Source organism: Lissotriton vulgaris, chromosome 12 (assembly GCF_964263255.1).
Source record: "Lissotriton vulgaris chromosome 12, aLisVul1.2, whole genome shotgun sequence".
Taxonomy (NCBI): domain Eukaryota; kingdom Metazoa; phylum Chordata; class Amphibia; order Caudata; family Salamandridae; genus Lissotriton; species Lissotriton vulgaris.
The window spans coordinates 539,529,550-539,556,359 of NC_141700.1; the positions used below are offsets into that span (position 1 = coordinate 539,529,550).

A 26,810-nucleotide genomic window follows, 5' to 3' on the forward strand; every position below is an offset into this window, starting at 1 on the left:
CTTCTTGCACTCTTTACTAATAGACAGTTAAATATTTCAAAGCCAATTCACAAAAGCATGTTAGAGTAAATAAAAGAGTACACCCACAGTGCAACCTCCTAATACTCATGAATACTTTTTTGAATCACCCCCGAAATGTTAATCAACTAGGGGCCTCATTACGATATAGGTCGGAAAGCATTCCGGCCGACTCCTTGTCCAAATAACTTCCAACCGACTCCGGTACGGGGAGTCCGACCGACCAATTACGATGGTTCTGAACACCGTTCGGTCGGACCCCCATTGGCTTCAATGGGAGCCTATGTTCCAACCGGCAACACAGCCTCCCATTGAAGAAAGGGGTGGTTGCGGAAAACCTTGCACCCTGTGACGGCACCCCATGGGGCCTGCCACACTATGCATGGTTAGAAAGAGACATCCAATGGGTACCCCCACAGGCCCCAACCAGAGGCCTCTGAGTGAAGGGGGGCCTGCTACGGGCCTCCAAAAGTCAGTTTGCGACAGCCTTTCCGTATCGGACAAACTGATTCAGAAAGGCTGTCCAAATCCGACATCGTAATACATTGGTCAGAAACGCGGTCCATAGAGCTGTACGATTCGACTCCAACTAACTCGGAGTCTACGAATGCAGGTCGAAAATGAGTCGGACATACCAAATAGTTAACTTCCATCATAATCAGTCGGTCAGAAATGTTTCGGAGTCAGTCTGAAACATGGGTTCCGACTCGGGTTAGGAAAATCTGAATGCAATTCAGAGCCTTTCCGGCCGACATCGTAATGAGGCCCTAAGTCTTAATCAGAGCAGCTGCAAAGGAGGAAAATGGTGTATTGTAGAGAACTTTTGATGGCTTACTTGATTTGCCTGTTAACTGCCCCTCACACACTGTATTGCCATATACATTGCCTTATACCTTAAGGACAAAAGACAACATCTGGTTCACTGTTGCTTTTTCAGTTCTGTGAAATTTCCTCGTGCATTGGCATTGGTTGATCAGAGAGAGGGATAGGGAGTATGTGTAATTGTGTTTGTATGTGTGTCCACTTTATATCTAATGCATTTCAATGTAGGCCATTTGATTCTTTTGTTAGAATTCTGAAATACTGATCGGACTTTACTATTCAGTTGCTTGCCCCTAATTACTAATCTCCATATATCCTTTAATGATAATACCTGTTTTAATTCAAAAGAAGTGATCTTGTAAATGTATGTGTTTTCATGTGTACGTGTTTTATACAAATTAATGATAAAGATAAATTATGAAAGTCTGTGTACAGGGCTGTCTACAAAAACTCAAAATAGCTAAATAAACTTTCAAACGATAACAGAGTAAATGTGTTAAACCACACTGATTGCAATGCAGCTCAATAAGGTAGTTTTATAATATGTCAATACTTGAATTACATTTCTTCTTCCTACCATTGCTTCTTTCCCTGTACTTCTAACCACCATTATCAATACCCATAACTAATTCCACCCCATCTTTCTCAGTTATGCCCTTTATATCAATATATTATGTCGACCAACCATCACTTCAACCGCCCTATCTTTACCATTTAAGTGTCCTTTTCTTCAAGTTTATCACTTCAGTCTGCACATCTAGCTAACAATAACTTAGGCCTGACTGTGAGCCCAAGGTTGAACCTAAACCTTAAGATTGGAGAGAAAGATACTTTATTTGATTTAAAAAATCATAAAAGTGTGGACTTACCACCATGCAAGCTGAAACCTTAAGATGTCAAAATAAATTACATTAGCATTTGAAGTTAAGGTTGGACATCTACCACTAAATTATGCCACCTTAAGCTTCCTGTTCCAATTCTGATGGCTTATTGGACTAATGCACCTTCTATAGAGGTCAAAGGTTCAATTCTTTGGGGTTCCACCAAACTCTTCACCCTCCATCCTTCAGAGATCTATTAAATAAATAGTATTGATGTATTATTTATTTAGGAGGTTTTATATAGCGCTGCTGGACCCAAGAGTATCAGAGCTCTTTACAAGGTAGGTAGACATATTAAGATATAATATACAATTGACAGTATGCAGAAAAGTTCACAAAAGATAAAACATTGCATTGAATGAGTGAAGGGGGCAAACAAACAAAGGGATAATAAGAGGGATAAAGGGAGTTGAAATTAGGGAGAGAAGGGGAGTAGAGACGGGGAGTGGGAAAATGGAAGGAGGGAGAGGGGATGGGTAAAAGTGTGAATCATAGTGGAGCGGTAATAAGTGGGGTCAAAGTCAGTAACATTAGGAACCCCAATATTTGATGAAGAGAAGTACTTTGAGTCTTTTTTTGAAGCGAGGGTACGAGGGGTTGCAGCAAAGGTCTTTGGGGAGAGAATTCCAAATCGTCGTAGCAGAACCAGAGAATGCACAAGATTGGGTCTTTTTACATTTTAGTCTAGGAGGGATCAGGACAAGGGAGTTATTGCTCCTCAGGGACCTGGAGCACCCTGCTTTTTGTAGTTAGCTTGAAAGGTAAGAGGGGGTGGTTTGGTGAAGAGCTTTGTGCATGATACAAGCAATCTCATAGGTGGATCGTCCTTCACCTGGAAGCCAGTTTAGGTTTTTGAGGACAGGAGAGATATGGTCAAATCTTTTACAATCAGAAATAAGTCTGGCATCTAGGTTGAGAACAGATTTAATCGGTGCTAGGTGGACTTTAGGGGTGCCAGCAAGAGTGGCGTTGCCATAGTCGATCTTGGAAAGGACAAGAGATTGGACAACGCTTTTGAAATCATCAGCTGGAATAAAAGGTTTAATTATTTTGAGGTGATGAAGGGTAAAAAGAGCACTTTTGGCTGCATTTTTGTAATGTGGTGGATGAGATTAAGATTCTGGTCTATGCTGATGCCTAGGGATTTGACAGTATTAGAGGTGGAGAGGGTGCAATTAAATGCTTCGATATCTTTGATCCACAGTTGAATGGGAAGGGGATTATTTTTGGGAGTGAAAAGGATGATTTCTGTTTTTTTAGGATTAAGTTTGAGATGATTATGATGGAACCAGGTTTGGATTTTCATCAGGGTATCATTGAGGTGAAGGATATCATTGTAGGATTTGATCTTGTAGTATAGTTGAGTATCGTCGTCATAGACGTGGCAACTGATTTTGGCTTGTTTGAGAATGAGGGTGAGTGGTTCCATGAAAAGATTGAATAGGGTTGGGGAGAGGATAGACCCTTGGGGGACACCGCAGGAGACAGTTTGAGGTTTGGAGAGGCAGTGACCAAGCTTAATTTGTTGAGATCTATTTTGGAGGAATGAGGAGAACCATTTAAGTACAGTGCCTTCAAAACCAAAGCGATCTTTGAGGGTATTAGGAAGGGTGGGATGGTGGACAATATCGAATGCAGCTGAGAGATCAAGGAGGATTAGTAGTGAGGATTCACCTTTGTCTAGAGCGCAACGAATGTCGCCTGTAATATTAAGCATAGCAGTTTCAGTACTGCATCCCTTTCTAAAGCCAGATTGGAACATGTCGAGGAGATTGAAGGAGATGATATGGTTATCTAATTGGGATAGGACCCATTTTTTAAGGTCGTAAGAGAGGAAGGGAAGGTTAGAGATAGGGCGCAGATTGTTAAGGTCATTAGGGTCAGCAGAGGGGTTCAGGGGTTTTTAAGAATGGGGGAGATTTGCCCTAGCTGAAGGGAGGCAGGAACACAGCCAGTGGAAAGTGAGGAGTTGATGATGTCGGTCCAGATTGGGGCTATGATAAATTTGAGTTCTTGAACAAGATGGGCGGGAAGAGGATCTTTGGAGTGTGAAGATGGTTTGAGTTTAGAAATGATGTTGATGATAATGGTTTCTGAAACTGGACTAAATTCGCTCCATGAAGCCTTGTTTTTAGAAAGGTGACCAATCCTGGATGAATCGAGATGGGGGAGATCGGGGAGGGGTTGAGAGGGGTCGAGATGTGGGGGAGAGGAGGACGAAAGTGAATTAGGAATGTTAGGGAGGGTGCATTGGTTAATGGGAGGTTGGAGAGAGAGAGGGGGGAAGAGAAAGATAGTTCGATGTTGTTGATTTTATTCATAAAGAAGCTGGCAATTTCTTCGCATCTATCCACAGAGGCTGCTAATTTAGGAGGGCCAGAGGAAGTTTGTTTTTTAACGATGTTAAAGAGTTCTCGAAAGGGAGGTTTCTAGCCTGCTCAAGTTGTGACCAGAGAAAGGAGGCCTTTTCATTGAAGATATGTTTTTTGTAATGGGCTCTGGTAGTTCTCAGGAGAGCCAGGTCTTCAGAGGTGGGATGACTGCTCCAGGCACGTTCTGATTGTCTGAGGGCCCGCCTTTCATTATTGAGTTCGGCATTGAACCAGGACTTGGGAGGGATGTTTTTTTGTTTTTTGAGTTTGATTGGGGCAATTAGGTAGAGGGCTTCAAGAATTGAATTATTGTAATGGTCAGTAAGGTCGCTGGTGTTATGAGAGGGAGGGGGGAGAAGTAAGCGAGTTTTAATTGCGGATTCCAGTTCGCCAGGTGGAATAAGGTGAAGGTTGCGAGTAGGTTTCATAGGTAAAGTGCTCACAGAGGTGGGGTGAGTAATGGGGCTATTCAGGGTAAAGAGTATGAGGTGGTGATCAGACCAGTCTACTGGAAGTATATTGGAGAGAGAGGCTAGATCCTTGCTCATCAAAATAGCATAGAGGGTGGCATCTTTAGAGTGAGTAAGGGCATGGCAGAGTTGGGTCAGGTCAGGGATGTATAGGGCTTCTTTAAATAAGATGACAGCAGGGTCATCAGTTTTGTTCCAGTAGATGTTGTAATCACCCAGCAAGAGATTCTTGGAGTGGGAGAGTGATGCTTGAATGATCAGATCAGTCATCTTTTCAGTAAAGGGGAGACAATTTCCAGGGGGGTGGTAAATAGTGTGTAGCCAAGTTGTGAGAAAGCCAGGAAGAGTGAGGTCGGTGCAAAGGTATTCAAAGGATGAGGGGTCTTAGAGCTGGACAAGTGAGTTGTCAAGTTCATCTTTAAAGATTAAGGCAAGGCCTCCTCCTATTTGATCGATTCTATCTTTCTTAATGATAGAGTAGCCAGGTGGGATGAGCAAGTCGAGGATAGAAGTGGAGTGGGCGTTGAGCCAGGTTTCAGTTAGGAATGCGATGTCTATGTTTTCATTAAATATGGTTTCCGCAATCTCAGTTGCGTGGCAGGAGGTGGATCTGCAGTTAATCAACATGCAGCAGAGGGGAGAGGGGACAGGTAATGGGGTGGGGGGACAGGGGGTATAGGTCTAAGCAGTTGGGGGGGTCTAGGAGAAGTCAGAAGCGGGAGAGCCTGTTCGTTCCTAAGAGAACTGGGATAGTGGATTGACTGGTGGGGGGATAGTGGACGAAGCAGAGAAGGGAGAGACAAAGAAGGGAGAGACAGGGGGGTTCCTAGAAAAGTTAGTTTCCTTGGTTATAGGGCAAGTATCACTTTGAGGAGGGGAGGTCAAGTTGGCATTGCAGGGTGGGACGCTGATGGAGGGTTCAGTGTGTTTGGATTGGGTAATGTAGTTACCAGGGAGGGGAGGAGTGTCAGTGTTGGTAATAACAATAGGTGGTTTGTTTGTGGGTGGATTGAGATGAGAGTCCATATGCGACGGAAAGGTGTATTGTGAGGCGGTCGATGTGTGGACAAGATCAGAGGGGTGGGTTTTAACAAGGAGTGAGATATCCTTTCTGAGTGAGGAGAGTTCTAAAACGAGGGACGAAAGAAGAAGTTCAACCTTAAGGAGTGATTGAGTAGGAATTGAGCAGTAAAGTGTATCCGTAGTTTTTAGGAGGTTGGTAAGGTTAGGGTTATCAAGGGGGGATAGTCAGGGGCGGAAGGGGGGAGAAATCCTGGAGGAGGGAGGAGGGGGAATTGCAATGGGGGGAGGATCATTTTGGGGGGGAGGGGGTATACAGGAGGTAGACTTAGGAGTGGCATTCGTTTTAGGAGGACAGATAGGTGAATGAGGTAGAGAGACAGTGAGGGTTGACGTGTCTGGTATATTGTGGGTTGTTAGAGTGAACAAGGGAGTGTGAGAAGGGTGTATCAGTGGAGGATATGGGGGAGCTGTTGGGAAGGTGTGGGGGATGGTTAAGCGAGGGGGGAGAGGATGAAGTGCAGCAAAGGGTGAGGTAGAGTGGGGGTCAGAGGGAGGGAGGAGAATAGAAGAGAAAGAGTTATTAGAATTGGAGGATATAAGGGGGTAAGTGGAGGAGGCAGGAGGCGTCACTGAGGCATTGTATAGGGTGTAGGATAGGGAAGGATTGTTCAGGAGGAGATCAACAGGAGGGGAGCGTGTAGCCGAGCATAGGGAATTCGGGGTTAAAGAAGAAGCCCGAGTAGGCGTGCAGGTATCAGGGGAGTTGGGCAATTTGGGGGAATCATGAGGGGGGTGGGAGAGTCATGGGTGGAGGGGGAAGAAAGGGGGACATTAGGGGACTGGGAGATATTAGGGGACAGGGAGACAAGGGTGTCGTAACAAGTTATAATGTTGAGAGCGAGGGAGGTAAGTAGAGATTGAGAATAACCCATTTAATTGGGGGAAGAGGGGTGTGAGATGTTGAGAGGGGAAAGGGGTGGAAGAAGGTGAAGGGAATCAGTATTTGAAAAGGAGATGGAGGCAGGGGAGGTCAAATGCTGTTGGGTAAGGGTAACAATGTGGGGTATACAAGAGGAGGTGGGTAAGTTAGGGAGAGGAGAAAGGGGGGTAGGAGAGACAATGGGTGAAGAAGGAACTGAGAGATGGGGTAGGTCCGAGAGAGGAGACAGGGGGGATAGGATGGAAGGAGTTGGGATTAGTGGTTCAGGGGGTGGAAGGGAAGGACTCAGGGATTGTGTGAGGGATTGGGATAGCGAGCTAAAGTGGTATTCAAAGATGTGGAGGTGGTTTTCAGATGCTTGGATGAGAATGTTCCCAGATTTGAAGATATAGATATCAATTTCGCCCGGAAAGGGGGTGAAAAATAATCAACAGCATAAACAGAGCTATTAGGGGGGAATCTATGCTTTAAAAATACATTGGTATGGTCTGAAATTACTGGTTACTTTGAATCTGATATTTATTATCATTGTGAGGAAACCTAACGGCACAATTGTGGATGTTCACAAAGCAAATAACAAATGGAATGGAGAACCTTCCAGGTGATTTTTAAACAAATGTTTTTACTTTATTTTTCCAGAAATTACTCATAACAAACTAAATTCTGTTGAAGAAAGAACAAACTCCTCTGTTTTATGTTCAGTTTGAGATCTGAGCTTGTTGCAACATTTTCAGTAGTCAAAAAGAACCAACTATTGTCAAAGAAATGCCAGAATATGCATAGTAAAAAGTTTTGAAAAGTAGGCGGGAATTAAAAATTTGATTTTCTTTTGTTTTAGGTTAGGTATGACTACCTTATGAACCTGCAGGAAGAAAACGTAACAGCGATGTCTGTTTATCAGAAAGTCCAGCCGCATCTGAAATGCACAACCGATGAAGTCAGCGGGATGGAGGTTTATTGACCAAGAATGATTGTTAGAGAGAGCCAACATTCAGTTGTTTGTTGTTTAGCATCTTTATTTGATTCACAGAATCATCAAAGTACAAAAGACAATTACACAAAAGACAAACAAATATCTTCTTTCCAAACAATTTCTAAAACTCTGTGTTGTTAGCAGCAAATGGACGCATTTTTTAACACACACATTGTCTTGCTAAGAAGTATATAAAATGCAATCTTTTAGATCTATCAGCATAAGATGCTGTTAACAAAGGCAAAGCAAGGTGCCAGCAGTCACTTTTTAAATACAGTAACTGCGCCCACTGTTTAAAATTTCCAAGTCAGTTTCCACATCAATAATTAATTAAGAATTAATCTACAGAGTCTTAGATACATAAGGTGCAAGTGCCTAATAAAATTATTCAGTAGTTTATAAAATTTAACAATCAGCAGAAATGAAAAAAGTTTGTTACCTTTATATACAAATACAAATATATAAGATTACATTCATTTAAAAAAAAAACCAGACTGTCTTAATTTATCAAGTACATTGTTTATCAGAACCTTAAGCCTCGCTTTGTTCTAATAACATTGGCAGCCAATAAAAATCGTCTCATTCCAAATACAACCAGTCTGGAGGTATCAGACTTAAGAATGTGCAGCAACTCAATATATTTTCTGATGCCAAGATTCCTGCCCAAAGGTTTAATCCATTTTTTCCTGGGAGTTTCATATAACTTATAAAAAAATAAAACATGAGAAATATCCTCAACTCTTCCCAGGGAACACTCTGTGCAAATACAGTCTTCTACCTCATCACTCTGTTACCCCCATCTGGATGTAAATCTCTTGATTTGCAATGTGCCGTATCAAAATCTTAGATACAGCGTTTTTACTAAAAGAGGCTCCACCTCATCTAAAAAAGATTCAAAGGAGGGATTAATTTTAAGACTCAAAAACTGAGTTGCGAGTGATCCATGACTAGAGCTTACTATAACAATCTGCTCAATAAAATTCCAAAAGATGGTTTTACATTCCATTTTAGAATCAGGGGTGAGCAAATCCAGGTGTTTCCAGTATCTGCTCAGACCCAAGTTCAGCAACCATCTTCGAATATGGACCAACCAAGGGAATGTAACAAAAGCGTCCAGACTAATCAGTTCTTGCAAAGCTTGCCTGTAGACAAGCAGTTCCTCCGTTGTCCATATTCTGATCCAAAATAAGAGGGTCATCCAGATAGCCCTATGTTCTATACGTTTGATACCAAGATCCAACATAAGGGGAATCACTGGTGTGTTTTGCGGTAGGGCAGTAAATCTTCTCATAATTTTGTTTTCCCCTATAGTTATTGATGATCATAACCCCCCTCAATAGCTCTGAGCCATATAGAGCTGCTGTCTGTGCTCTAGATTTATATACTTGCAGTGCCGGTGTAATCGCTTTTGGCGTAGTAGAAAAAAGTTTTTTATGATTGGGAACGCATTTTGGATAAGAATCAGTTTAGATTTCGAAATCTGGGGGTTCCATGACAATTTAGAGTCAACCGTAACCCCAAGATGTGCGAAGTTTGGAACATGCTCCAAAGTTACGTCATTTAACTGCAATTTATTTGTAAAAGAGTTATGGGGTCTGATGGTCATATATTTGGTTTTTACTGGATTGATTTCAAGACCCTTTTGCTTGCAGTACTCATCCAATGCATTCAGGAGATTCTGGAGGCCCCTGGGTGTTTGTGATAACAAAATGGTATGATCGGCAAAAGTTAGCGCACAGATGTGCTGACCTCCTAATTTCGGGGAATCAGGGGCGCTTTTTATAAGAACTTCAATCATGTCATTGACGTAGAGTAAAAATAGGGTTGGCACCAGGACACAGCCCTGGCGCACACCCCTTTGTACAGGTATCTCTTCCGTCAATTCTCCGGATTTCCCCAGCGCCTTTTTGCATATGTGTTTTCATGGAGCCTAACAAGCTGCGTTACAATATTGCTCGGAACTCCTTGCCGTAGTAGGTTGGCCCCGAAAAGGTCTCTAGAAATGGAATCAAATGCGGCCTTCAAATCTATGAAGGCCACATAAAGGTCCACCAAACCCTTCATCCTTCATCCTTCAGAGATCTATGAAATAAATAGTATTGATGTATTGAATGGGGTGAAAAACAAACAACAGCACAAACAGAGCTATTGGGGTGAATCTATGCTTTAAAAATACATTGGTATGGTCTGAAATTACTGGTTACTTTGAATCTGATATTGATTAGCATTGTGAGGAAACCTTATGGAACAATTGTGGATGTTCACAAAGCAAATAACAAATGGAATGGAGAACCTTCCAGGTGATTTTTAAACAAATGTTTTTACTTTATTTCTCCCAAATTACTCATAACAAACTAAATTCTGTTGAAGAAAGAACACACTCCTCTGTTTTATGTTCAGTTTGAGATTTGAGCTTGTTGCAACATTTTCAGTAGTCAAAAAGAACCAACTATTGTCAAAGAAATGCCAGAATCTGCATAGTAAAAAAGTTTTGAAAGGTAGGCGGGAATTAAAATGTGATTTTCTTTTGTTTTAGGTTAGGTATGACAACCTTATGAACCTGCAGGAAGAAAACGTAACAGCGACGACTGTTTATCGGAAAGTCCAGCCGCATCTGAAATGCACAACCGATGAAGTCAGCGGGATGGAGGTTTATTGACCAAGAATGATTGTTAGAGAGAGCCGACATTCAGTGGGAGGCTGAATGTGCACTGTCGCAATCTACTTACGTTTTTTGCTTTATTCTGCCAGGGGCGTCTGGGCTGTAATAGTTTTCCAAAGTTTGAACTTAATGTATTTCATTTTTCACTGTCCCTCCTTAAATAAAACACAGTGAATTAAAATGGCACAAATATCCAGGCTCAGGGATACATAAACAGCACGGAGGTACGTTATTTAGCCCCCATATGTCCTATTTTACGTTTTTTTAATACCAGTCTGTGATCATTAGCAACAGTATTCGTATCAGCACTGACCATGTAGTTTGTGTAATCGACCCCAAAATTCTGCCTATATAAAAGTCTGTGGCTAAAAAAGTTGCAAAAATTCCTCAAAAAATCATCTAAAAGCATGTCTATTTCTCTCACTGAAGCTAACTTAGTGATCTTTCTCGGAAAAAGACAAGAGAAGATGTAGCCTTACGGTTAGAGGGGTAGATGTTGGAGCTTGGGAACCGGGTTCGAGTCTTTGCTATGACGCTCAAACATTCTGTGATTTTGTGCAAATCACTTAATCACCCCGTGCCTAACAAAAATGAATGTGTCCTCATGTAACAAAACTGTGCTATGTAAAACGCTCTGATACCCGATCTCTTTGAGTTTAGTTCGAGCTATATAAAACTAAAAAAATAAATACCTGCAGAAAATATCAGAAGAAGACACTGAGCGGAGGATACTATCAAAGTATCAATTGGATTCAATATTTGCATGCTTTACCGGTCAGGGGCATTTCTGCAGCAAAATGTAAAGCAAAAAGGGGGTCTTACTACAAAATTTCTACTCCCCCAGTGCCTATGTTTAAAGAAATCACAAAATGTATGCTTTCTAAGAGATTACTCAGATCTGAAAGACATTCTGTGAATAAAATGTTTAATTCATCTTGTTACATAGGTACGAGTTGGCCCCCTACACCCAATTATGGGTACCCTTCACTGCCAAACTGTAGACACAGAACCAGGGTTCCTAAAGGGGCAAATGCACTGTCGCTACTCCACTGATGTCCAGCAGTCCAAATCCTAGTAATCAAGCTATTGTCCTTGTTGCAGGGAATTCCATATCCAGCATGGTTAGATGCCTCAGAATTGTTAATTTTAATCAGCACATTTCGTTTTGAATGTCACTTATGGCACCTATGTGACATTTAAAACGAAGTGTGTTGATTGAAATGAACAATTCTTGAAGAATGTCTATATTTCACATACTGTAAGTTATTTATTTAAGTATCACACTCAGTTTTTTTTTTACTTTATTGTGCTCCATGTTTCAAATGCATTATGTTATCTACGCTGGTGTAAATTTCTAGCACTTTTCAAAAGAAGTTGCTATGTTTTGAATTTACATTGTTATCTCTTAATAATCTTTGAAGAATTCAAATGTTCATTGACTGCATTTCTGTGATAACTGTTGGGAATTATATAAGGTGCCTTTTAAGTCCCTACTTTTCATAGGAAAGTGGCTCCCACCAGTCACCATTCCACAACACCGCAAAGGAACACATAATTGCAAACTTTTAACTGTTAGCGTTCAATGGCTGTTTTAAGCCTTTAAAAAAATTAAAATTGAATCGTTCATGTCATAAGCCTTCCAATCCAAGGATGCCCAAGGACTTTCAACCAAATGATGTCCAATTTTATTGAATTATAGTAGGTGGATATACTGGAATTTGGAGAAAATCTATATAAGGAATACATGTTGCGAAGGAGTTGAAAAAACGTTCACAGTCCAAAGGACCTTCACAGTACCACCTACTGTAATTCAGAAAATAACTAGCCTTATCATAAACAGATGTTTTGAGCCCTTGGTGAGTTGGTATAATATAAAATATAAAATAATTAGATACAAAATAATGGAAAGGTCATATCAGGAAGAAAGTGTATTTGCAGACCTAATAGCTACAGATATATTTTGAGATGGGTGTGGAAGAGGGGAATAATTTGACTCATCTTTGTATCTGATGATTTAATGTTGAATAGAGCAAGCCAGTGTTCCTCAACTAAATGACATTTCTGACACTTGAAAGAATTTTGTGAATCTGTTTGTTTCATTCCTTATTCAATCAATATCAAAGGTGATGTGAAATTGTGCAGCCCCATTTCCACAAAGTGGACAAAGGGAATAGAAAATGATCCATGAAGACATAAAGGTAGCTTCCTGAGAAATGGGGAGATCTAAAGGCTTCTGATATGATAGTGATGTCATGGAGATATAAGTGAGAGAACCACATGACCTGCAGCGAGAACATTCTTCAAAAAGAGTGAGCCACGCCTATTAGAGTTTAGATTAAGCCCCACTAAACCCTTGACTAATCTTCGGGTGATGATGTAGGCCATTTTGTCATTATCTTTCTTAATATATTCATGCTTCATCAGAAGCTCACTTAGGTAATTGAAATGCTGAGCTCAAGACCAATTCTACTGTAGCATCCCATCAACGGACCTAGTTGGAAAAAGTTGGAAACAAGTTACGGTTAAAATTATTTTAAATGTATATCCATATTTTTTAATGAATAAGGATGTATGTTAGAGAGTTGATGACTTTAAAAGTCTGACTATTAAAGTGCTCCTCTGCAGCCAATAACGTAGCAGTGTTTTAAAAATAAGGGTTTCAGTATGTCGAGAGAAGGCGTCTTTGTTTGCTGGTGTGTGACAGATATGAAAGAGTAGAGTTGTAGAGCTTTTAAACAGTAGTAATCTATATTTTTAAAGTATTTTGAAATTAAGTATATTGCTCAGAAAGAGTGAAAAATGTAAACATATACTTACAGATTCATCAACGGAAATACCTCCCGGTAAAACAGCGAATCGGTAAAACAGGCCGATACCGAACGCAAAACCAGAAAATGCTATGCATCAAACAATAAATCGGTAAAAAATAAAGAATCGCTAATAAACCCCCGCTGTAAATTACCGGATCGCTAAACAGACAATCGGAATTACCGAACCCCAAAGCTGACCTCGGTAATACCGAATCGCTAATAACAAATCGCAATGGTATGCATGAAAAGTCGCTAATACCGAAAATCCAAATAATCGCAATTTAGCATGAGCAAAATAAGGGGAATCACAACCAGGAGGTAAAGTGAAGGAGAAAAAAAAAATTACAACCCCAACAGCAGGTGCTGACAATCAGTAACCCTTCAAAAATGCCCTGGGAAACCCCACATGTCTACCAAAATGGCTGCCCTCTACGTGCTTGCTAGGAGGAGGAGGATCAACGCCCAGGCCCAGCGCAGGAGGATGATCCAGGACAGGATCTTCAGGGTGCGCATTACTTTGCTGGGGCAGACCGAGGAACAGGTGTACGACAAGTATAGACTCAACCGTGCCATGATAATGCGCCTAATAGCAGACCTGGAACCATTACTGCAGCACGAGACCCGTAGGACCAACGCCATACCAGCCCATGTCCAGGTCCTATGCTGCCTGCACCTGCTTGCGTCTTGAAGCTTCCAGGGGGTAATAGCTGAGACTGGAGGCGTGTCGCAAAGCGCTTTATCACGCTTGTTCCACTAGTTCCTAGAGGCCATGCTGACATTAATAAATCGCCACATCACCTTCCCCACAACCCCCCAGCAGCTGACCCGCACCAAACGGGAATTGTACCAGGTGGCACAATTCCCCCATGTCATAGGGTGTGTTGACTGCACGCATGTCCCCATCTGTCCTCCATCAGCCACCGAATACATTTTCCGCAACCGGAAGTCATATCATTCTATAAATGTGCAGGTGGTGTGCAATGCCAAGTACATCATTACGGACCTTGTAGCCCAATTCCCCGGGAGCACACATGACGCTTACATATTCCGTCACTGTGGCCTCCACAGGCACCTGATCAACGGTGAATTTGGAGAGGGACACCTACTAGGTACATATTGATGCATCTTCGTACTCTCCACTCACTCCATCCCCACATGTATATTTGCAATCATGCTGATGACCATTCTCTCCCCATCCTACAGGTGACAGCGCATACGCATTGCGTGAATATCTACTCACTCCCTAACTCAACCCAGCTACACCGCAAGAGCAGCGCTACAACAGAGCACACATCAGCACAAGGAATGTGGTTGAGCGTACATTCGGCATCCTCAAGAGCCGCTTCCGAATACTGCACAAGACTGGAGGTGCCTTGCAGTACGACCCAGTGACCTGCTGCCAGATCATTGCTGTGTGTGCCATCCTGCACAACATCGCCACACGCAGGGGGATACCCATAGAGGTGGACGGAGAGGATGAACTACGTACACAGTAACCACCCCCCCAACACCGACAGGCGCATGTGCCCAACACAGCTGAAGGGCAACGGAGGCGGACATACATCACACAGAATCATTTCTGAGACAGGTAAGAGAGTGACTTGACAACAGGATTTGATTTGCAAGGGTTTAATGGGCATGGAGACCTGACTGGTGCAGATAAACGTAACACCAACAACCAACATGCTGCTGCTGCAGTTAAAGTCAAACTTAAATTGTCCCTCCTCAGAACGGGTGATGCGTGCGGCACTTAAGTCAGGCCATGGTTATGTCACCAAGGACAGTGTAACTTTGCCACATGTTCACTTCCATTTGCCACGTACCCCCAGTCTTTTGTCCTGTGACTCCTCGGCTTCTACACAATGGGAGTCTGTGGCAGTTGCATTGCGGCCACTGCGTCTCCTCCCGTTGGTGTCCGACAGGGAGACGCTGCTGACACTGGAGGTTGCCTCACTCCCCTCTTCCGCTCCCAGAATGCTGACACTGGCTGACCCAGGCTGCAGTTGCTCCACTGCAGTGGTCACCCTCTCAAGGGCCTTTGCCACATCCCCACAATGATGACCTAGGTCCATTTGCAGGGACACGGACCTGCGGGACAGCACAGCTGTGCTGTTGCACAGCTTATTAATGGCCTTGTTGGTTGAAGTCACTGCCAGCATGATCTGCCTGTGACGCCGGCGCTCACTCTGTTGGCCTGCCACTACGGCACGTGTCAGTTCTTGCAGGCAAAGCTTTATTTCATTGTTGCCGGCAGCTACGGCAGTGGTGTGCTCACGCACTGCGTCAGTCATGTTGCCAAGTTTGTTGCATAGCTTGGTCATGGAGAGTTTCATGGCACCCATGTGTCTCCCCTGCAGGCGCTGGACACGCAGCATCCGGGTCTCCACAACTCCATACCCTTCGGACAGATCGACTGGTCTTGCAGCAGCCCGACCCGGGGGCACAGCCCTCTGCCTGATGCGCTGTTGTGCAGACAGAAATTTGGCTGGTTGGAGTGACGACAGCCTGGCGTGGAACATTTGGGGGTGCTGAACTGTGATCCGATTCCATCACGGGCAGGGAGGGAACATCTGCTCTGCGGCTCTGCGGAGTGGCCCGCACTGGTGGTGGTGGTGGTGGTGTCTTGGACCGCGAGGATGGTGGTGGTGGTGTCTTGGACCGCAGGGATGGTGGAGGTGTTGTCCACCGTGGTGGTGAAGGGGAGGACATGGCTTCAGCTCCCTGTGAGCACTCTGCTTCTGACAACACTAGTGTCTCGGAGATGACGAGGCGGGCACTGTCGTCTGAATCGATGGAGGATGCATCTGTGTGTGAAACAGTGCATAGTTATTATCATGGTATAGTATGTGGAAATAGCTGTGGCATCTCACAATAAATAACTTTTTCTGTCTGACATTTGGCCCTTTGCTGCAGTATTCATCTCTGGGCTCTGGCATGCACCCATTCATGTATGGACTACAACTCCCATGGTGCAACACAGTGGTGAGGGTATGTGTTTAGGGCAACGCTACATGGGCACTGGGTCTGGCATGGGGGATTGGGCAGGGACTTAGTACACGCTCCATTGTTACGCTGCCATGCTTCTTACCTTGTCCTCCTTCCACAGCACCAGAGGTGTCCGGACGTGTGACCCCCACAACAGCTTCCGGTTCTATGGTGGACTCCACTAGATCCTCCAGGGCTGTGTTTGGCGTCACGTTGGATGTGCCCCCTCCTGTGCCAGCAGCATCCTTGACCCTCTGCGCAATCTTCTCCTTGGCCCTCTTACGCAGGTCATACCACCGTTTCTTTAGGTCGTTGATGCTGCGGTGGGTGACTCCGCAGGCATTTACCTTGTCCTTGATGCGCAGCCACATCTTGCGTTTTTCTGCCTCTGGCACCTTCAGCGACAACTTGCTAAACAGTCGGTCATTGTTGCTGGTCACACACTCGATTAGGATTTCCAGCTCCTTATCAGAAAACTTCCTTTTTCGCTTTCGGTGTGTGTCCTTTCCCTGCTGGGGGGCCTCCTTCTCCATCTTGTCCTGCTTGCCTTGTCCTGGTTGCTACTGGTTCTGTCTGGGTCCTCAGCTCCTGTGCTCTGCCTCCTCCTCAGTGCTACTCCAAACACAGAATGCAGCGTGGCTGTCCTACTTCCTGGTTGTGATGTCATCGGCCTGCTTCCGAAGCGTCGCGTAATTTTCCCGTTTTCGCTATTACCGAAGTCGCAAATATCGGATTCACTAATACCGATTCGGTATTAGCTAACTCGGTATTTGCTACTCTTGCGGGCGTACTTTCGCAATTTAATTGCGATTTTTACCGATTCGGTAATTTTTACCGATTTGTTTGATGCATCGCGGTTTGCATGTCCTTAATAGCGATTCGTTATTTTTCGCTATTACCGACGTGTATTACCGAATGTTGATGCATATGCCCCTTAGTTCACACTGCCCGCACAGTTTTACTTAATTGAGCTTTGCTTGTTTGATTTATCCTTGTACTCTTCGAGGTTTTGTAGACATTTACGTGTAGTACGTTCCTATTTAAAAAATAACCGTTGAAACGGCAATACATGAGGGGAGTGATGTTTCATCAAACAAGCGAGTCGAAAAAGGAGACATGAAAGTTGGGCGTGTTGACCATGTTACACTGTCATCAGTGATTTGACTGCTCTGGAATGGGTTTAAGAGCTGGCATTCAAGATTCATAATTTTAAATGTATATTTCATGAAATCCGTTATGAACATGTTAAGATGTAATATGTGTGCCCAAAAGCCAGTTCTTTAAAGTAGTTTTTGCCTGTACTTTTATTCACAACTTGGCCAGGGTACAGAAACATTACATGCTGGAATAAAATTGCATAGCAACCCGAAAAATGATTAGTGGTAGCGCTGTAACGTCTCAGGTGATAAGAAGTTAGTACATTTCTTTATTCTCTCATAAACATCACCAGCGTCTCTTCCCCAGAATGAACTAGCTATTTGTCTCCTCGCCTGAGGTAATAAAATTGACTCAAATGCCCTGCCTTATATGGCATGAGACGTCACCTGAGAAGGACAGGACTAAGGGTCAGATATAGAAAATACTGTTTGCAAAATATTAGTTGCAAATTGCAACCCGTATGTTTTCGACCAATGTTGAATATTGCAAACCACCCTATGTACAAATAGGTCGGTTTACCAAACTCCCATTCAGAGTGGGTGACAATCCAAACTTCATCATGATTATGAATGAGGTAGGTGGCGAATTGCAATTTACTCTGACTGAATGCCATTACAGGCATGGCGGGATGTGGGGATCTGCTGACCACCATGTCCCCGATTGCATTGAAATAAAGTAAATCTTTTTTATGCAGCCCATTATCTTAAAGGAAACCTTGCTGTGTTAAAAAAAGTTTACTTTTTTAAAAAAAAAGGAAGTTCCTGGTGGTCCCCGGGACCACGCCTACTTCCCAAGAAACGTTTTTCTTTTAATTTCACAAATGGGAAGTTGTTCCAAGGCACAATCACATTTCAGTCACAAAATATGATGCATAACATAGTAAATTAGTGTTTGGAAGGGACGCATACAACACACTTCTTCCTAATACTGATTCAATATGGTGTCAGAGTTCCAGTTATGAAGTTGGTAAAAATGTACAGATTCCTAAAATTGGATCAGTATGTTTAAAAAAGCATTTTAATACTTGCAAACACTGAATCAGAGTACATGCAACTGTTACAATGCTTTGTACACCTGGCCTCTTGTTAGGAAAGGGAGCAACTGGTGGGGGGAAAGGAAAGCAGACTACACAAAGTGTTAAGTTCGTTGAAAGAAACACAGAACCTCACAATAGGTATATCTCAGATTAGGATGACCTTTCCTTCTAAATATGGGTCAGAAGAAATAGTGGCCAAAAGGAGGAAGGTAATCATTATACACACAAAAAAGTCCAATTTACAGTGACACTTTGGCGTTGTCCGACTAAACATACATTGCTGCTTTTCAAAAAACGAAGGCACTGTCTAAACTAATGGAGTTTTTCTAGGAGCCTGTTTTATCCCAGATATTCTTAGCTCTTCAAAATGGATCACTTAAACCCCTTCTTAGGCACAGCTTCCCCAGATGAGCTTGAGGGTGGGGGCTGTTTCTTTTAGCCTCATGGATCACCTCAGAAAATTTGATAGAACAATCTTTAAGTCCCTCATTACAAGTTAGCCGGAATAGAGTAAGTAATTTACCACAATTGGTAACTACAATTTCCCCTTGGAGAGGTATTTACCCTTGTCGTCTGAGTTTTTCCTTGTAGATGAAGCATAGCATGCACAAACTGTGTTTAACACACCAAGGGCCCCATTAGGATGGCGGGCGGATTGCCCCCACCGGGCCGGCGGCAGTCACAGCCGGCCCGGCAGGGGTAATCCGCCCGCCATCCCGGTAGAAAAGACCCCCCTCCATATTATAATGGCTGGGGGGTCCGCGGCGGACGGAAAGAAAGTCCGCTGCTTTTCTGCCTGGTCGACATGTCGACTGTGCGGAAAAGGTTTCAATACGGTGGCGGTGTCTTTCAGACACTGCCAGCCATATTAGAATGTGACTTTGTGAATGCCTTTCCGTGGTGGCATTGCTGACATGGAAAGGCATGCAGAGTCTGCTTGGGGGGCCCGTTGCGGGCCCCCATGGATCCGCAGGGGTGGGGGGTGCACATGGGGGGTACTCCCCTGCCTTTCAAAGAACAACGTGGCAGGCACCGCCCGCCGTAATGTTAAAAATACGGGATGTGCCCGTCACTGTGGCGGGTGCATCCTAATTGCCCCCACGGGTCCCCCGTCCTTATGGCGGGCTGTCCTTTTTACAGTGAGGATGGTGGGCGGACAAAGTCCGCCCACCATCCTAATGATGCCCTAAATTCAGCTGCTTTGACTTTTTCACAGGTTTTCCCCCCCAAATAAATCTGGGCAGGTTTGACCTGCCGGAATCTTTCAGGAGAAATCATTGAGGGTAGTATAATTATAACACAAGTTGCAGGTCTGATCCCTGTGCAAACGAACATTTGTACGGAAACTGGGCTTTAGCCATGCACTTGTAATCAGGGCCTTAGAGTCCCATCTGGGAATGAGGACTATGTTGAAATCTTTAAAGTGCAGGTGTTCAGGTTTATAGTTCCAACCCATCAGGTCTAAATGTTGACATTAATTAGGCTAATCATTTTTTGTTTGCTCCATATTGGAAACTGTAGGCACATTTGTAGTTATGAAGTTTTAAATAATCACAGGAACATTTGCTTGTCTGAGGAGTTTGCCTCCCACTGTGATCACTTATTCGTGATATTTTTCCCTCTACATGAAATCTTTCTGATTTACTGGAAGGCATATGTTTACATCCATAATAGCATTTGTTTAGGTGTTTAAATGTAGGTGAAGAGAACTCTTCTTCTTTTTTAAAGATATTTTTATTGGCATTTGGTTAATCATACAATCTGATTTTTTTCTTTCAGACTAAGCCATTTCATATGCTAGAAATTGTTAAAGGTGCACAAGTACATAGCAGTTACATGGCGACAGATGTTATACATACAAGCACATATACATTTAGTATATATTCCCCATTGTCTGTGATTTTTATTACAGGTTGCATTCCAGCGTTGTCACCTATCTGTTGTGTCCCACCTATGTGGCAACCAAATTTGTCCAAACCTGGTCTCAGGGTTTCCCCAGAAGTTGTCCTGTGTCGTGGGTCCTAAATAACTCTGGAGCAAGACCAAGGGAGGAGGGTAAACCGTGAGAAGTCAAAAGAAGTTAATACCTTTTGGTGTGAAACATGTAGAACAAAACAAAAGAAATATCAAAATGATAAAAACAAAGGAAAATAAGGCATATCTACAGTGTTTCAGAGGCATAGATTCAATCTGTAAATGGGGTATGTCATGCGTAGTGTAGCCTGACAGGAGTTATCATTGTATGTGCATTTGATGGAATCTAGGATATAAGTTTAGTATTCTGGAAGTGGGGAAAGACAATGGGACGTGTACTGCGTCCCAGGTTGTGCATGCTAAGTATGGCATGAGGAGCAATGTGGAACATCCTGGCCATCAAGTCTCTTATTCCCCTTCGGGTATCTCCCCATCGCTCTCTTCACTTGAGTTATTTCTCTCGTCCCTCTTCTCACGGTCGTCCGAAGCACCATGTTCTGAGACTGTATCCCTTCCAGGTGCTCCCAATTCCCCAAGACCTCCATCCATAATTCGTCTATGAGTCCCCTTCAAACTCCTCTGGCATCTTATTGATGAAGTGGTCTTTCCTCAGAATGTCTGACATAATATCTACCTCAAAAATATCGACGTCAAAAATATTGGAGGCGGAATGCGACGTCAAGAATATCGAAGTCCTATTTACATTTAGATAAGTACACAAATATCGAGGAAAAAAATATTGTTGTAAAAAATATCGTTGTGAAAAATATAGGTTTTTTAATGTTTAAAAATAATTTAGAATTAAATAAATAATACATATAATTAAAATAAACATAGTTAAAATATGTTTCAAATGATAAGTAATACATCTAATGTAAAACAAATTAATCTTATACATATACAATATAATATATATACTTACTTAATAATATTTACAATTAATTACTCTAATAACTTATAAATTGTTGAAAAACATTTGATAAATTATAACTATATACATACACATACAACAATAATATAAATTTAAATATCAAAACCATATATAACAAATTATGAAAAATAATTTTAAATAAATTGTACACTACATTAACTAAAACAGTAAATATTGGATGGCGTAGGGTTACAAATTACTATTCCAACTCCCGAGGGTGCAACAGTAGGGAAAGTGTTAGCTAGCGTAGGGGTCAAAATAACTTACTAATAATCAAAAAAATATTTTGTAAAAGATAATAATGTAATTAATAAATTACAACAAATTAATTGACAATACCGATAAATAATTATTTAAAAATAATTATCAATTAATAATTAATTAAGAATTAAAATAAATACAATTAAATAATTATTATTATACAGTTACTACCAAATAATAATAAAATGAAAAAAATGCAATACCAAAAAACAATAATTATTCAAAAAACATGTAGCAATTAATAATTCATTAACACAAAATTATTGATAAATACCAATACATTATAAATAATCACATGTAATTACCAATTAATAATTAATGAACAATAAATTAATTTAAAAATATTAAATATAAAAAATTATTACCTATTAATAATTGATTAACAATAATGTAAATATTAATATTCAACACTAAAATAAATAAATACTTAATTACAATTAAATTACTTCCCACCCTATTACCCTATAACAGTGGTTCCCAAACTTTTTTGACCTGTGGCTCCCTTGACCTAATCGGCAGTTGGCCGTGGCTCCCCGCCATTTTTTTTACCGGTGGGCTGGATGTAAGCCCGACCTCGGGAGTACTTTCTGTTGTCTTCCTTAAAGTAATTGGGATGCAATGAAGGTATTATAATCATATTTGTAACAAAATAAGAAGATAACAGTTGTTTAATAAAAACTTGTTAAGTGAGAAACAATACAAGACTTTTTTAAACCACACAACAATAGTTTAAAAACTTCTGTATAATAAAATATCTTTTTCAATGAACAGGAAAAGCAACCAAATTTACCTTACAAATTCTAGTGAGATGGATGTGCTTGTATTTCCTTACATAGCTCCTGAAATCTTGGAGTTATTTTTTAGATCGCAACAGGCATTTCATTTTCAAGGTTCATTTTTTCCCTATATTTGGACTTTATTACTGCAACAGCTGAGAAACCAGCTTCACAAAGGTATGAAGTAGCAAACCGGATCAAAACATTCATTGGGTATTCATCTCCAGCTTGGCACCAAGAACTCAAACAGTGACTGAGACTGGAACCTTACTTTCAATGCTGAGTCACTTGCAACATCAATAAGCTGTTCTGCTTCTTCATTGTTGAAATGCTGAGGTATCTCAGCATTGAAAGGGTCGCTCACCAATTTTATTGGCTCCACTTCATCTTCTGGAAAATATTTGTCAAGGTAAAAACGCAGTTGAGACAAATACAGAACAAAACTGTCTGCAGTTCCTCCTTTAACACCATCCCATTCTCCTGCAGAAACTGGCTCAATGAAGGAAAACATTTATAGTCACCCTTGCTTACACTGCTTTTCCAAAGGATCACTTTCTTCTTAAAGCCTGAAACTTTGCCCCACAGTTGCAAGATGTTAGTGTTATTGCCTTGGAAGGACTTGTTCAGTGTATTCAGTTTTTCAAATAGATCAGAAAGAAAACCCATTTGTATTAGAAAGTCTGCTTCAATAAATTTGTCGGTACAAAAGGGGGGTGGTGATGGACGGTCAAGGCTGATTTGCATATAGCCATTGTCTGACCTAGGGTGGTGTGGAGTGCAAAAAAACGATGGATTTAGGCCCAGATCTTTGTACTGGGGTGAATGTAAGACATTGTTCTGCATTCTGTCCATCAACTGTGTTTTTTGCAATTTTCACCCCCAGTGGGCTGGGTATGCTCAGACGTGAGTCCCAGGCTCTCCACATCACTGGAGTCAAGCAATCCAGGCTGAAGAAGGCTGATAGCCAGAAACCGGTCCCTGGATGCTTGATTCCGGTCTAGGAAAGACATGGCTTGGTAGTTCGGGCTGGACTGTTCCCATGAGGCACAGGGTCAAGGCTGATTTGCATATCGCCATTGTCTGACCTAGGGTGGTGTGGAGTGCAAAAAAACGATGGATTTAGGCCAAGATCTTTGTACTGGGGTGAATGTAAGACATTGTTCTGCATTCTGTCCATCAACTGTGTTTTTTGCAATTTTCACCCCGAGTGGGCTGGGTATGCTCAGACGTGAGTCCCAGGCTCTCCACATCACTGGAGTCAAGCTATCCAGGCTGAAGAAGGCTGATAGCCAGAAACCGGTCCTTGGATGCTTGGTTCCGGTCTAGGAAAGACATGGCTTGGTAGTTCGGGCTGGACTGTTCCCATGAGGCACAGGGTCAAGGCTGATTTGCATATAGCCATTGTCTGACCTAGGGTGGTGTGGAGTGCAAAACAAACGATGGATTTAGGCCCGTATCTTTGTACTGGGGTGAATGTAAGACATTGTTCTGCATTCTGTCCATCAACTGTGTTTTTTGCAATTTTCACCCCGAGTGGGCTGGGTATGCTCAGTCGTGAGTCCCAGGCTCTCCACATCACTGGAGTCAAGCTATCCAGGCTGAAGAAGGCTGATAGCCAGAAACCGGTCCTTGGATGCTTGATTCCGGTCTAGGAAAGACATGGCTTGGTAGTTCAGGCTGGACTGTTCCCATGAGGCACAGGGTCAAGGCTGATTTGCATATAGCCATTGTTTGACCTAGGGTGGTGTGGAGTGCAAAAAAATGATGGGTTTAGGCCCAGATCTTTGTACTGGGGTGTACTGGGGTGAATGTAAGACATTGTTCTGCATTCTGTCCATCAACTGTGTTTTTTTCAATAAATTTGTCAGCAAAACAATGTTCATCATCATGTAAATATGAGTATATCAAATTCCTCAGCTCATACACTCTAAGCAGGGAATTATGAAGAGACAGCCACCGAGAACTGCTGTAGAACAAGAGGCATGAGTGTTCGGCACCCATGTCCTCACACAGTTTCGCAAAAAATCGTGCTTTCATTGGTCTTGTTTTAATATGATTTACCACTTTGATTACTGTTTTCAAAATACCATGCAATTCTTCACTGAGCTTTCCTGCTGCCAGTGCTTCTCTGTGTATTATACAGTGTGTCCAAACAGCATTGGGCGCTTTAGATCATATGCGAGCTTGAAGTCCTTGGTAGCATCCTGCCATTGAACGAACCCCATCTGTACAAACTCCAACACATCTCTCCCAGTCAATTTGATTCTGTTGCATAAAATCATCCACAACTGCATACAAGTCTCGACCTGTAGTTCCACCTTTGATTTCTTTGCAGAACAACAAACCCTCAACAAGTTTTTTTTTTGTGTAGAAACCGGACATAGCAAATAAGATGGGTGTCTTTGTGGTTGTCTGTTGCCTCATCCAACTGGAGTGCAAAGTCTTTGCCTCTTATATTACAGATGAGCTGATCATTACAATCTTCAGCCATATCATTTATCCTCCGGCTGATAGTATTATTAGAAAGAGGCACTTTCAGCAGCTGTTTACCTGCATCTTCGCCGAGCATGATTGTTACCATACCAACTGCAGCAGGCAAAATCAGGTCTTCTGAAATTGTGTGGTGTTTTTTACTCTGTGCAAATAGATAGGCCACTTTATATGAAGACAGTAGGGCGTTACTATTAATTTTGTTTTGTTTTGAGAAAGTGGACTTTTGTAGTTTGGCTTCTGCAACTTTTCTGCCAAAAAATTCCCTTGGCTTTCCGACCACATTTGGGTGAAGACTTTCAAGATGCCGCTTAAGTTTACTTGGAAGTATGGATTCCAGGGCCAAAACTTTTAAACAGATTGCACATTGAGGACGGTCCTCATTATTAACCTGAATACACGTGAAACCATAATCCAGATACCTGTCATCGTACTTTCTGTACTTGGCCTTTTGTTTCCCGTCCTCTTTGTCAGAAGAACCTGCAACTTCACTTTGCGCAGATGAACTTGAACTTGGCATTAGAAATCTCTTCATTGTCAATCAGAAAGATGGAAATCAGTTCCAGGCGTCTGAATTATTCAGATGGAGGGGTCTTTCTATCTGTAAAGTTCCTGGTCTTCTTTTCTTTTCCTTTGCTCAAGTATTTCCAGGTTTCTTACGGGTCTCATCCAGTCTCCACAGTATAATAAGTCTGAAGTACAAAACATCCAGGTAAGACAAGTATAAGAAGAACAAAAGTTATCCTCTTTCTAATGATGGATCTATTATTTCTGTTAATTTCCAATAGCAGCCCATGATGATGGTGACCATTTGGATTAATTATTCTTATTGGTACCCCACACAGATAGAAAGAGCATTCAGTTTTGTAATTAAATCTAAGACACATTTTTGCAAACAATGAAGAAAGCCAAATTGCAGCTAATGTGTACATCAGACTGTAACACCAAATACCAGGCTTCAACAATTCCTGGGCCCAGCCAAGGACATATCACAGTAGTACAGAGTACACTATGGAACGGACATATCGTTTTTAATCCAAATCATGGCAGTAGTTTGACTATCGGTCCCATTCTCTGACACAGCCAACCAATATCTGTTGTGTATTTTGTAATCAAGGCAAATGAAAAATGTACGGCTGCATGCAATTTGCTGTTTGTGCTCATTGGGATGGTCTTGGGTCAATGTTCTGGCATAAATGTGACAGCAATGAAAGGCAGAGCAACATTACAGCAACCCCTGATGACTTTGTTCTGCTCCTTAATACTTTTTGCTCTCTACTGATGACGGGCTAAACCCATAAACTTGTGTCTAGAGATAACAGCACTACCTGCACCACCTTTGGTGAAAGACTACAGCAACTTTGAAAGTAAGCATACTGCATTTACCAGGATGCAATGGGGTGAACTGTGCTGGAATGAGAGGCAGTGAGCTCCCTCCCCCCTATGTTCAAAAGGCTCCCTCGAGCCAACGAGCTCTCCTGAGATGCGCCTGTGTGCCTGTGGAGAGGTACTGTGACCTGTGAAGACTTGAGCACCATTTCAGCAACCCCTGATGACTTTTTTCTGCTCCTTAATACTTTTTGCTCTCTACTGATGACGGGCTAAACCCAGAAACACGTGTCTAGAGATAACAGCACTACCTGCACCAACTTTGGTGAAAGACTACAGCAACTTTGAAAGTAAGCATATTGCATTTACCAGGATGCAATGGGGTGAACTGTGCTGGGATGAGAGGCAAATGATGCAAAGCAGGAATAATTTCTGCAAAAGCTAACCAGGCATCCAAGTAGCTTAGTAGCAAATGCAACATATCACATTCAAGTCATTGAAGCAAACACAAGACAGCACACACAGATACACTACCACTCACACACAAACACATGAAAAATGCTGACAACAGAGCCCAGCACACACATACACAGCATCACAGCAAATGTAACTACAACACCCACACCAATTCAGCAAATGCTGTGGAGCACACACACACCACTGCAGAAGTGCAGTAGAGCACATGTAAGTCATGCATCTAGGTGCAGGACTATGCGTCTCAGTACCTGCTCAAATGCTTGACGCCACGCAGGCCTATGCTGAGAAAGCTATGTGCCTGAATTCATAACTCATTCACTACTAGCAAGAGAGGAGCTGGAGTGAACCAGGGCAGGCAGCTACATGGAAGTGCAAAAATCTGCCAAACACTGTGTGCATGCAGATGAGTGTGTGTGAGCATG

At 42.3% G+C, this 26,810-nt stretch overlaps 1 protein-coding gene across 3 annotated transcripts in view; it reads left to right on the forward strand.

Moving 5' to 3' along the window:
- Nucleotides 1-12,834, forward strand: part of LOC147677686 (SLAM family member 9-like) — a 479,844-nt gene extending 467,010 nt beyond the window's left edge. For all 3 annotated transcript variants that reach the window (XM_086945330.1, XM_086945331.1, XM_086945332.1), the window contains 2 exons: nt 7,365-7,478; nt 10,036-12,834. In XM_086945330.1, coding sequence (XP_086801456.1) covers nt 7,365-7,478; nt 10,036-10,158 — 237 coding nt within the window. In that variant the 3' untranslated portion in view covers nt 10,159-12,834. The remainder of the gene's footprint in view (nt 1-7,364; nt 7,479-10,035) is intronic.
- The last annotated feature ends 13,976 nt before the right edge of the window (nt 12,835-26,810 follow it).